General features: G+C 36.2%; 1 protein-coding gene across 1 annotated transcript; it reads left to right on the top strand.

Moving 5' to 3' along the window:
• Positions 1-11,317: 11,317 nt before the first annotated feature.
• On the top strand, positions 11,318-12,265 carry LOC116900247 (olfactory receptor 9G4). Its single transcript, XM_032901999.1, has one exon. It carries the CDS (start codon positions 11,327-11,329, stop codon positions 12,263-12,265), a length of 939 nt encoding a protein of 312 aa, XP_032757890.1. The 5' UTR covers positions 11,318-11,326.
• Positions 12,266-12,927: the final 662 nt, after the last annotated feature.

Raw genomic sequence — 12,927 nt, 5'->3', positions numbered from 1 at the left:
AACAGCCAGAGAGAATGCATGCTCAAGAATCAGAGACCCACTTGTTCACACATTCAGGAGTCCCTTTAAAAACACTAAACTGGAAGTCATAACATCCCTAGAGGACCTGGTACAGAACCGCGAAGGTCCTGTGTTTGCTGCTTCAGTCTGTACATTCCTATGAGCTCTGCTCAAGACAGCCAAGTTGTTGTGTTCTACCTTCCCTCTGGCTATTGTATTCTTTTTGTCTCCTCTTCTGCAGGGTTCTATGTGTTTTGAGGGAGAAATTTTATGGATACATTCCATTTAGAGCTGAGCATTCCAAACACAGTCTCCCCCTCCCTCTGTGCATGTGTGCATGTGTGTATGTGTGTGCGTGGGTGTGTGTGTGTGTGTGTGAGTGTGTATGTGTGTGCGTGCGTGCGTGTGTGTGTGTGTGTGTGTGTGTGTGCTCGCGCATGCGCACACTCCTGCCTATCTATCTGTCTGTCTCTGTCTCTATCTATCTATCTATCTATTTATCTACCTATCTAGTTATTTTTCATCTATCTATCATCTATCTATCTCTTTCTCTCCCTCTGCCTAATGTATGGGTGTTTGATTCTAAATTTGTTCCCATCTCCTGCAGGAGGAAGCTTTTATGATGAGTGAGAGAATCCTATCACTGAAATCACATAGATGATGAGAAACAATCTGAATGATGGATCCTGAAGTTCAAGCTGGTCAGTGATACCCATCAGAATGAAATCAGTCACCTCTATGAAATTGTCTTTCCCCATCTGGGCCTATAGCAAACTCTGTTCCGGATTGATACATCAGTCTACCCAATAACTTTTCTTCATTATCACCCGGGAGAATTTGTAATATGCAAAAGAAATGTAAATTAGATAAATCTGAACTTCTCAATTATGTTTTCTGCAAATGAAAATATCTTTATTAAAAACGTTTAGAATTTAAAACAGAGACAGATTAGGAATTCTCAGTCTAGTTTTATTTTAATAATATCATATTAACCTATGACATAATTGTATTAACTTTGTCAAGAGTAATATAAGGTTATTAATAGGAAATTACATTTTAAAGTATAATCAATATTGTGAATATGTTTCATACATAATTATTATTATACATTTTTTATTATTTTATGAAGCCACTTTTAATTTTATAGCGGGGTTTTATGAATTATTTTAACAATATGATGAAATAATTTAATGTTGTAAAATGGCAAACCTCAAATTACAGGGACTGTCATTAATAGAAACAATCATTAAAAGCAGAACAATGATCATTAAAAGTAGAACACCATGAAGACTTTATTTCAGGAAGTCTTGTAACCCAAATACAACAAATAAATATTGAATAGTGTCTAGATAAGGAGAGAGAGCAGTGGCTAGAGTGACAATTCAACAATTAAGATCAATTGCTGGTCTTCCAGAGGATTCAGGTTTCACTAACAGCACCCATGTGTCAACTTACTTAATTCATGACATGGGATTGCTCATGTCCTCTTTTTGCTTCTGAGGACACCAGGCATGCACAAAGTGCAACACATACATTCAGCCATTTATTTATTATACATAATACATTGATAAAGTAATTAGATAACTTAAAATAAGAAAACATATCATAGGAGCAGATTAAATATTTAATGGATATTAAAAGCCTTGATTTATAAATATATGCCTGTTATATTTTCTTTCATAATCGTTTTGACAATAACATTTATAGTAATTGTGTATATATACATATATAATATATATAATGTTTATACAACAATATTGTCAGTGCTACATATTAGTTTATAATTCTAACAAAAGTTTATTTTGGCAGAAATGCTGGTTTCTAAAGAACATTATTTTTTGAATAATTTAAATTTTTCTTGGATATTTTATGTATTTACATTTCAAATGTTGTCAGCTTTCCCCCCTCTCCCGCACCCCCTTCCCCTTCCCCCTGTTCTATGAGGATGCTCTCATTCACAGCCACCCACTCCAACCTCAACTCCCTAGCATTAACCTACATTGGGAATTGTTCTTAAGGATCTGTAACCAACTTGCACTTGAAGGACTTCTGAGAGGAAGAAGGCATATACTACCTACAAACCAGTCTCCTATTTTAAAGACATAGTGAGTAGCAACACTGCCTTAACAGACAAAACAAGCAATGCACAGAAATAATAACTTTTAATAAAAATGGTAGGAAAAGTCTCTAAGGACTTTTGGAACTATGAGGAGAGTAAAAGTATATACCTCATTGCATTAAACTTACAGCTCATTAATTATAATTTGAAAATAATTATATATTGCTTATGACATTGGAACTTCTTTACCTTTTTTTCTTTTTTTTAAAATTGGATATTTTTATTTACATTTCAAACAAGTCAATCAGTAAAAATCTAAATAAACAACCTAAAGACTAAAATCCATGATCATCTCAATATATATAACAAATTCTTTGACATAATTCATGATAAAACTACTAGGTAATGTAGGGCAAAAGGAAGCATACCTTAACATAATAAAAGCCATATATAAGGAACCTACAACGAACATCAGTGCAACTCCCATTGAATTCATTAGCAAAACAGGTATACCCACTATTCCCATCTTTTTAAATAATCTGCTCAAAATATTAGCTGAAACAATAACGTATGAGAAGAAAGTTAAAGGAGTACAGTCAAATACATCTAAAAATAAGTCTCCTGTAGGGCCCAGCTATGCCACTCTTTGGTATGTGCCCAAAGGACTCCTACTTTACAAATACTTGTTCAGTGATATTCATTGCTGTTCTACTCACATTAGATAGGAAATGGAAACAACCTACAAATGGGTAATGAAAACATAGAGCATATATACTATGGAATACTATCCAGCAGTGAAGAAAAGTGAAACTTTGCAGCTGAATGCAAAGAACTAGAAAAGAACATGTTGCGTGAAGTAACCCAGACCCAGAAAAACAAATGTCACGTACTCTTTGTCATTGGAAGCTCCTCCTTCCAAACCTTCAGATGTGAGAACATCCTGGAGTAACTTCAAAAAATACAGTAGTATAAATGGACCATTGACAGTGTGGGAGCTTTGGGTAGGGGAATAGCAAAGTAATTAGAATGGGAGGCTTTGAAATAGGAAGGAAGCATGAAAATAAATACAGAAGCAGCAAGGTAAAATGATAGGTCTTATGTCTGAACAGTCTCAAGGAATCACATTATTAACTACCTAAAAAGACCTTCAGTACATGCAAGTCTGTGTACAAATATACATACAATTTTAAATGGACTTACAATGCTCTGCGTAAAAGCCAAAGACCACCTTTAAAAAAAAAAAAAGGCTTGAGTTTGCGGTCAGTTTTACCCATGAGACTCACCAGGCCTTGATTTCCCAAAGAGGGGAAAGATAGTTCTCTATTGCTGAAGACATCCTGAACTTCAGACACTGAAGCCTTGAGCTGGAACTGAGCTGAACAAATGTTTTCTCTGAAAGCCCCTTCCTGCCTTTAAACCTGTGATACTGCTTTTGTTTCCTTGAGCAGATACAGTATTTATACTGAGGTCTTTCATACATTTAGAGTTGTGCAGGGTAATATGTAGGAATCTAGTTTCATCCATCTACATCCTGTTTTCCCAGTATAATTTTTTTGAAGAAACTGTCTTTATCCTGTGTATCTCTTTGGCAGCTTTGTTGAATACCAACATCTGTAGTTACAAACATTTCTCATTGAGTCTTTAATTTTGTTCCATTCAATTACATATCTGCTCTGTGCAAGACTATATTGGGGTTTTATTGATGTAGCTCAATAATGCATGTTGAAATCTGAAATGATAATTTCTCCAGCATTTTTTCTTTTGCCTAGAATTGCTTTGCCTGTCCAGGTATTTTGTGTCTCCACACAAATTTTAGAATTGTCTATTTCTGCAATATATGGATTTTGAATGAGATTTCACTAAATCAATACACTTCTTTCTATAAATGCTCATTTATATATCAGTTCTACAAGTCCATGAGCATGTCATATTGTCCCGTCTTTAAGCATCTATTTCAATCTTTTCAGGAATTCAATGTTTTCTCTGTAGCGGTCTTTTACATTTTGTTCAGTTTATTCCTAGATAGTTTTTAGACTATTACTGTGAGCGAGAATGTTTCTATAACTTTTTTCTCAATGTGATTGTTACAGTGTATAGAAAGGCTACTGATTGTTGTAGGCTAATTTTGTAACCTTCCAATTTACTGGGTATTGATTAATATTTTAGAGATTGAAAGTGATAGATTTCAGTACCAAGTATAAAATCCTTCCTGTGCAACAAATCTAAATCCCAATCATAACATAAATAAGTTATTTTATAAATGTTGTGTTCATTTATTGCAGAAGTATTGCACATCTTGCCTGAAAGATAAGTTTTGCAGGACCCAATGTCTATCACTAGGTAAGACCATGGCTGTATTTTCTTTCCCAACAGCATACATTGTACATTTTGGCACTAGCAAAGCTAGCCAACAGGAAAGAGGTTTCTCAATCACATTGAAAATAATGTCTTTCATCCCAGAGGTGCATTTAACAACAGAATATTAGTATGTTGTTCTTGAGATAACCAAGAGCAATGGCAATAGTGTGTGATGCTTTGAAAATACTGGGGCCTCACTGGACAATAGGTCATAGAAAGACACTCAATTCCTTGTACTGTAGTTTTTCACTTAATAACCCAAGTAACTATGTGCAATACTGGCCATCCATGCTGGGTAGTTTCATTTAAATACCTTTCTTAAAGTTGCATGTTGAAAATAGCCTATTAGTTAGTGTGTTTATATAAGGCTCTCTCAGAAATCCTAATTTTTAGTAAACCCAATCACTACCTCTTCCTACTCCACATTTTTCAAACCCTACAACTACTTACTTCCTTTTTATTAATCACTCCATTTGTTTACATCTCAAATGATATCCTCTTTCATGGTTACCCTGCTACAACCCTCTCATCCCATCTGCCTTCTCCCTTTGCCTCTATGAGAATGCTCCCCCACCCACCCACTCCCTTCCCACCACTCCAGCATCTCCCTATGCTGGGGTAGTAAACCTCTATAGGACCAACAGCCTCCCTTTCCATTGATGTCAGACAAGGCCATCCTCTACTACATATTATCTAGAGCCATGTATCCCTCCTTGTACATTCCTTGGTTGGTGGTCTAGTCCCTGGTAGCACTGTGTGGTCTGGCCAGCCGACATTGTTCTTCCTATGGGGTTCCTATGGAGGGTTCTTCAGCCTGATGGTTGGCTCCAAGCATCCACGTCTGCGTTGGTCAGTTGCTGGCCGAACCTCCCAAGGAACAGCCACACCAGGTTCCTGTCAGCAAGCACCTCCTGGCAACATCCATTTTTTGTCCCTGTCTTTCCTTTGGACAGGAATATTTCTGTGTAAAAACTTTGAGATGGGTGTGTGGCCCAATCCCTTGACTAGGGGCAGTGCTTATCTACTGGAGGTGGTCTATCCAAGTTCCATCTCCCCTTCTCTATACATTTAGACTAACATGTTCCTAGTTGGGTCCTGGGAGCCTCTCGCCTCCCTGGCACCTGGGACCCCCAGTGGCTATTCCTACTCCCCATCCCCCACTGCTAAATATGTTTATTTGATTTTCTGACCTTCTTTACCTCTCTTCTGTCCCCTCCAGTACCTGATACTGTCCCCCTTATTTCCTCCCCTTCCTCTCTCCCTCCCAAGAATCCCTCCCCCCACCTCCCAAGATCATCCTGTTCCCTCATAAATGCAGGACTGAAGCATCCACACCTGGTCTTTTTTCCTCCTAAATGGTCTGTGAGTTGTATAATGGGCATTGTGAGCTTTGGGGCTGATAAAGCAGTACATATCATGTGTGTACTTTTGTGCCTGGATTACCTCACTCAGAATGATATTTTCCTAGTTCCATCCATTTGCCTATGAATTTCATGAAGTCATTGTTTTTAATAGCTGAGTAGTACTTCATTGTGTAAATGTCCCACGATTTCTGCATCCATTCTTCTGTTGATGGACATCTGGCAAAGTCCACTGTCAATAGGACAAAACAGCAACCCACAGATTGGGAAAAGACTCTAGCCTTCACTAGCCCCAGGTAATTGGGAACTTTTCCAGTACCAGGCATGGTTTCACTATTGTTCAGATGGCTTTAAATTTAACTGGGGTGCTGTTGGTTACCATGAAAGCATCTATACCTCAATTGCACACTTTTTGTTTTTGTGGTTCACATGTTTCACAGTAGGGTAGAACTACTGGTTGTTTCCCACCTTTAGAAGTTTATATGGCATCTTCTGATAGTAGAAAAGCTAGTCCTCTGAGAAGAAACTTTCAGGTAAAAAATAGCTTGGGCTTTCAGCATCCTGTGTATGAAATCCATGATGTCTTCAACAACATGGATGCTCCTTTTACCTCTGGGCCATAGCAAAAGCAATGATAATAGACTATAACTTATTGTGAGTCTCTGTGACAACCTTTGTTAACAACTCGAAAAAATATTTTCATGCTTGTCATTGGGATTTTTGTTAGATACTTTATGGCACTTAGAAGTAGCACTGTTGGCTCAGATAGGACAATTTATTTTAAACAATACATACATATTATATTATATATATATGTATATATATACATATATGCATGCCTAAGTGTGTTATAGGTATTTTGGAGGAGATGTTCAATTGTAACTATTTCAGGCATTCCTACTATTATTTTCTCTCCTCCTTTCTTCTATTGTATCTCCCTCTCTTTTTCCCACCTTTTTTCAATTTCCTCCTTTAGATAGACCATTTGTACCCTGTTATTCCTCTATTTATATCCCCATCCCTGCAACAATACCTTTTAAATTTCCAGTTTCTTCAGTTACTCCAGGTTATATATGAGATCTGAAGACCACATTTTGTTTTTGTGGATCTCTCTCTCTCTCTCTCTATATATATATATATATATATATGTATATATATGTATGTATGTATGTGTGTGTCTCAACATAAAAAACTATAATATGCTTGTGTATTCTGTTTTCATATAAAGAAAATAAAATCTTGAGAAAATTTATTGTGGGATATCATATTTACTATTTTGAGAGGACGTTTGTATATAAAAGATAACATTTACCATAAAAATCTTTTATATGAATAATATGTTAGAAATTCCATAAGAAAACACCAAACACTAGGCAAACTAAACAAGCATGTTTCCCCTAAGAATTCTGAAGTACAACCAAGTTCAACATCTTGGAAGAACTGATTTTTCCTGAGGTCTCTCTGCCTACCTTGAAGATGGCTCACAAGTGACCTCTCTGTTCACTCATGTCTCTGGTGTCTCTTTGAATATGAAATATTTAGGTGAGAGACTATTCACTCCCTCCTTTGATCTTAACCATCATCCTAAAGGCCCAATAATAATAAATTATATTCTGAGGCCCTGGAGGTCATAGCCTCAATATATTAATTGTAGGAGACATTTGCCAACTTCTAAGACTATAGAAGGATGGTAGCCTGTATACAGAAAAAAAACATGGTAACAAAAATTAGAAAAATTATATGTTCTAGAAATTCTGAGTAGCACAATTTGGAAAAATTCTATCACCAGTCATTTTAAGCCTATATTGTGGCTTACTTGCATACACTCAACTTTTAATACAGCAAGACTCCTTTGATTATACCCTAAATGATACATCATCCCCAAACTCCAAGTGAACGATAATTGTGTCTTTGGAGAATGAAGTATATATTTCTGGTTGCTATGTAGAAATCTCAGTGGACAATTGAGGAAATAATATATATTAGGTCAAACAAAGGCACCTCAAAATACCAAAAGAAAGCAAATTGTGTCACTTCCAAGAACTGGTCTTGCAGACAAAGGGTAAGTAACTGGAATGAGGGGAACCAAAGCATTTTTTTCTTTAGCCGGAACTTCAGCTACAGTGAAAAAGAAAATATTACATATAGCTTGGCCACCCAAAGATCACTGCTATGCTAAACATGAACATAAATGTACACACACACACACACACACACACACACACAGAGAGAGAGAGAGAGAGAGAGAATATGCAAGCATATACATTTCACTTAATATTCTGCTATTTTATTCTATATGATTTGAATACATGTTTGATATTTGTCCTGAGCACCACGTATTTAATTACACACTTACCAGACTTTGTGAGTTGCTCTGTGTAGTTTGGCACTCTGTGTAGTTTGACAAGTGCTATGCGTTCTTTCCCTTCTCAGAACTAATATTTAGAGGCCACAGAGATATAATTAAACACTTTGTTTTCTTCACTGAAGCAACTTGGAACAGGGCTACTATACATAGGAAATGCATCTTTAAAAGTCATTCTATCTATGTGCAATGTCATGTTTGATTCTGACATTTTGTGTCCATTGCATTTTTACAACCATGTATAATCAGCAATTTATTTCCAATTCATAACAGATTTGAGATGCTGGGAACGAATTTTCATTTACTCAGTCTTCCTTCTTGCTTTGATATAGTATGCGACCCTTGAGAAAAAAATTTGTTGTCAGACATTTAATGATAATACTGTTCTGAATTTTAAATTTAAATATTGTAAGTTCTTTTAGAAGTATGCAATCATGTAGGAAATACAAGTTAAAGAAATATCATGTATGTACTTACTTACCCTATAAACATTCTCAATGCTACAATATAGCAGGAGTCAGCACAGAAATATTTTGCCTAATGAAAATTGAATTTAATGTGGAGAAATGGTCAATTAATGAATTAATGTATTTAAAATAGATAAGAATTGATGATTTCAACACTGTGATCAACACAGCTCAGTAGTCATAAGGATGACAGTTATTGGTGGGAAGTAGGTAATATTTTTAAATCATTAATGATGGTTCATAACCAAAAAAAGACATTTTGAATGGTCTTAAAAAGACTAGTATATTAACCATGAAGATGTCCATCAATTAGTGTCACAGGGACAGGAAGCACACTGCTAAAAATCTTTTGATACTGCACACAGATGTTGTATTTGAGAAATAAAAATAATAGAAAAAGTTGAAGTAAAATTGTAGGTTATAGAACATGTTAGAAAACAAAGTCCTGTAACTGGGGAATGTCGAAAACAACCAATCCATGGCATGGGAACACGGCAAAGAGAACTAAGCACTCTGGAACGTCTATACCAGGTTAAACATTATGAACAAATTATATGAGTATCTAGAATGCTAAGTTACAAAATAAGATAAGAATTGTGAGGGTGATATTCTCCAGGTAAGTTACAGCCTGCTTGCAGAACTGGGTAGGTTTAAAGTGATGCACACTATTTTCCAATGGAAGCAATGCATAGTACAGCATAAGTGATAGAAGTAGGCTGGCTTTACATCTTCAAGGTGCACTGACCTCAGTTAAGTTCTGTGTTTGGTGAAAATAGCAAGTTCCTTACCTCCTAATTGTGAAGATGACAGAATTAAAAGTGTTTTGAATACACACTTCTAGTGACAATATTGACTGGCTTTGCTCAAAAGTAAGCATTTTGAAATGTATCAATAACTTCTGTTTGTCTCTGGATTATCACTCTGCATGAACAGCTAAAGATAAAAATCTGTTCTTCATTGTGGTTCTGATTTTGGTTGTGTTTTAGAGAATTCTTAGCATTTTGGGGACAGCAGCTTTTTAACTTCATGGTCCATTGTTCCTCTGGACAAAGTTCTTCCTGGTGTTTATTATCTGCTACATAAGATACAGATGTTTATGTATCTCATATGATGGAATAAAGTGACTAGTACATGGTTTTGGTTTATAAAATGATTCTGGTTTTACATTATCTACAGTCTACAGAATATATAATTATTCATTGCAAGACACACAGGACCTTTGACTTTCCTCCCTCTTTCTTTCTTCCTGGCTCACTTTTGCCCTTCCTTCCTTCCTCCATCCTTCCTTCCTTTTCTTTCCTTCCTTCCTCTCCCACCATGCCGTCAGGCTTGCCAGACTTCCAATCACCATCTTTTACTTCCTTCTCTCACTATTTCAAATTCACACTACTTTTTACAGAAACCTCCAAACCATTAAAAACTGTGCAAACTCACGTAGTACTACCTGACATTTACATAGAGTTTAGGATATTATAGTAGGATTGAACATAACAATGTCCTCAAACATTCTTGTTTTCTTTCATTTTCATCTCATTTAGTTGTTACTATAGTTACTGTGTGTGTGCTTGTGTGTGTGTGTGTGTGTGTGTGTGTGTGTGTGTGTGTGTGTGTGTGTGAAGTATACAACCAGAAGACAACTTGGATAATAATAATGTTTCTCCTCCTACCATGGGGGTCCTCAGGATGGAACTCAGGTTGTCGATCTTGGCTGCAGGAGTGTACACCTGATGAGCCACCTCACTAGCCTCATTAATCATTCTTTGATGGGAGAATTTTTTGAAATAATTTTTCTAGTATTTGAAACAAATATTAGAGTAGTATGTAGTCTATAGCACAGTAGTATACTGGAAAATATGGATAAATAAATATATATGTATATATTTTTTCAAAGTCTCATCTAGTTCCTCAGCACATACTCTGTGATTACATATATTTAAACAAGTGAGTATCATCAGTTATATCAGGAAGTATGCAATGTTACTTGAGCTATGCAAATTTGATTCAAATTCTGTAAATTAAATTAATCACAGAGTTCAATAAAGTACAGACTATATGATTCATGTGGAGTATATTCTTTTCAGTTTGTTACACGGGCAGAAGGAATAATGTATGTGAAGTTTAATCCTTGACACACAAGGCATTCTCAATTAATTATGGAAATGTATTAAAAGTGTGTGTGTGTGTGTGTGTGTGTGTGCGTGTGTGTGTGCATGTGTATGTGTGTGTGTGTGTGTGTTTGTGAATTTTTCATTAGGGATACTGAAAACATAAGATGAATGTGAACTTAGCATCCTCTTGTTTCAGTCTCCTGTGTGTAGGCACATGGCATCATATTCAACTCATAGTACTTCAGTTTCATGAGTGAAGACTACTGTCCAAACATTGTTCTGGTCAAATATATATATATATATACATACATACATACATACATACATACATACATACATATATATATATATCCAGTCATTTATTGAACAATTCAATAAGCTATTTCTCTCATCTATTTCATGCACTGCATTGAAGCCGCTATGTAAGCTCTCTAATTTTAAAGTCACTTACAACACAATTGTCATAATCTTTCAAAGTCACACACTAAAGTTTTGTAATTTAGGATAATAAATAAAATCTCTTAGGATCCCTAGTAACTTCTGAATTACCTAAAATGTTTGCTACCATTATTCAATGTTTATTGATGGCCAGGTTTTCCTCTGTGGACATGGAGGTAGACAATCGCACCATCCTGACTGAATTCATCCTCGTGGGCTTCTCAGCAGACCCCCACTGGCAGTTGGTTCTATTTGGAATATTTCTAACCATCTACTTGTTGACACTGTCTGGGAACATGATGTTGGTTGTCTTAATCCGAATTGATTCTAGACTACATACACCTATGTACTTTTTCATCAGCAATCTGTCGTTTTTGGATTTCTGGTATACTTCTGTATATACCCCCAAAATATTGGCCACTTGTATCTCAGAAGACAAACGCATTTCCCTGGCCGGATGTGGGGCTCAGCTGTTCTTCTCCTGTGTTGTAGCCTACACTGAGTGCTACCTGCTGGCAGCCATGGCTTACGACCGACACTCTGCAATTTGTAGTCCATTGATCTACTCAAGCATCATGTCATCTTCTCTCTGCACCGGGCTAGTAGTTGGGTGTTACATAGGGGGATTTTTGAATGCCATAGCCCATACTGCAAACACCTTCCGGCTAACTTTCTGTGGTAAAAATATTATTGATCACTTTTTCTGTGATGCACCACCATTGGTAAAAATGTCCTGTACAGACACCCGTGTCTATGAAAAAGTCCTCCTAGGTGTGGTGGGCTTCACTGTGCTCTCCAGCATTCTGGCCATCCTTATATCCTACTTCAACATCCTGCTGGCTATCTTGAGGATCCGCTCTGCCTCAGGAAGACGTAAGGCTTTCTCCACCTGTGCCTCTCATCTGGTTTCAGTCATGCTCTTCTATGGCTCCTTGCTGTTCATGTATTCAAGGCCTAGTTCAACCTACTCGCTAGAAAAGGACAAAGTGGCTGCCCTCTTCTACACTGTAGTCAACCCATTGCTCAACCCTCTCATCTATAGCCTAAGGAACAAAGATGTCAAAGATGCTTTCAAGAAAGCAACACAGACAATACGACCACACACGTGAAGATTACCACTTTTGGCTAAGTGCTGTTAACATATTCTCCCAATAACTCAGTTATGCATGTGCTCTCACATTTATGCATTTCACATAAATTGAACAGATGATCCGCTGAATGATGAAATGATGAGCAAATGACTTTTACTTATTTTTTGTATTGTATGTGTAATATTTAACACCTATAGTTTACACACTTGAACATTTAATGCTTTTACATATTATATTTTGTCTCTTAATTTTTTTCATAAAATTTATCTTGTTAGTTAATTCTTAAAGAATTTGAGAGAAAATGAAATTACAGTTTCAAAGAACATGGTTTAAATTAAGTTGGCCAAGCCATTGTTGCTCTCTGAAGAGTAATTTCAGACTGCTAAGATTCTGGGGTGTATAGGTCAGACTGTGAGACTTTTCTTTAGTACAGTGATCCCTCCAACGAATTCCTTAATAAAGCATAAATATAATATGCAAAACCACTCTTTGCAAATAATATCTTTTATATCAATGCAGTATCAGACAGAGAATTTATGAGTTGTCAATGAGATGCAGCTAAAAATATCAATAAAATGGTTTATAATCTATGGAAATTATGAGTCTTTTTTGGCTGTTTATCACCCTAACTATTGTGTAGTCTCGTAGGGAGAGTAGGCACTTTGTAGAACCCTCCCTCA

The sequence above is a fragment of the Rattus rattus genome, chromosome 5, assembly GCF_011064425.1.
Source record: "Rattus rattus isolate New Zealand chromosome 5, Rrattus_CSIRO_v1, whole genome shotgun sequence".
NCBI classification, from domain to species: Eukaryota; Metazoa; Chordata; class Mammalia; order Rodentia; family Muridae; genus Rattus; species Rattus rattus.
Note: the sequence above shows the minus strand (reverse complement) of the source record. Positions and strands in the feature narration are given on the sequence as shown.

Bases quoted from the DNA above. Each gene is read 5' to 3' on its own strand.
- LOC116900247 (XM_032901999.1), top strand. From the start codon at position 11,327: ATGGAGGTAGACAATCGCACCATCCTGACTGAATTCATCCTCGTGGGC.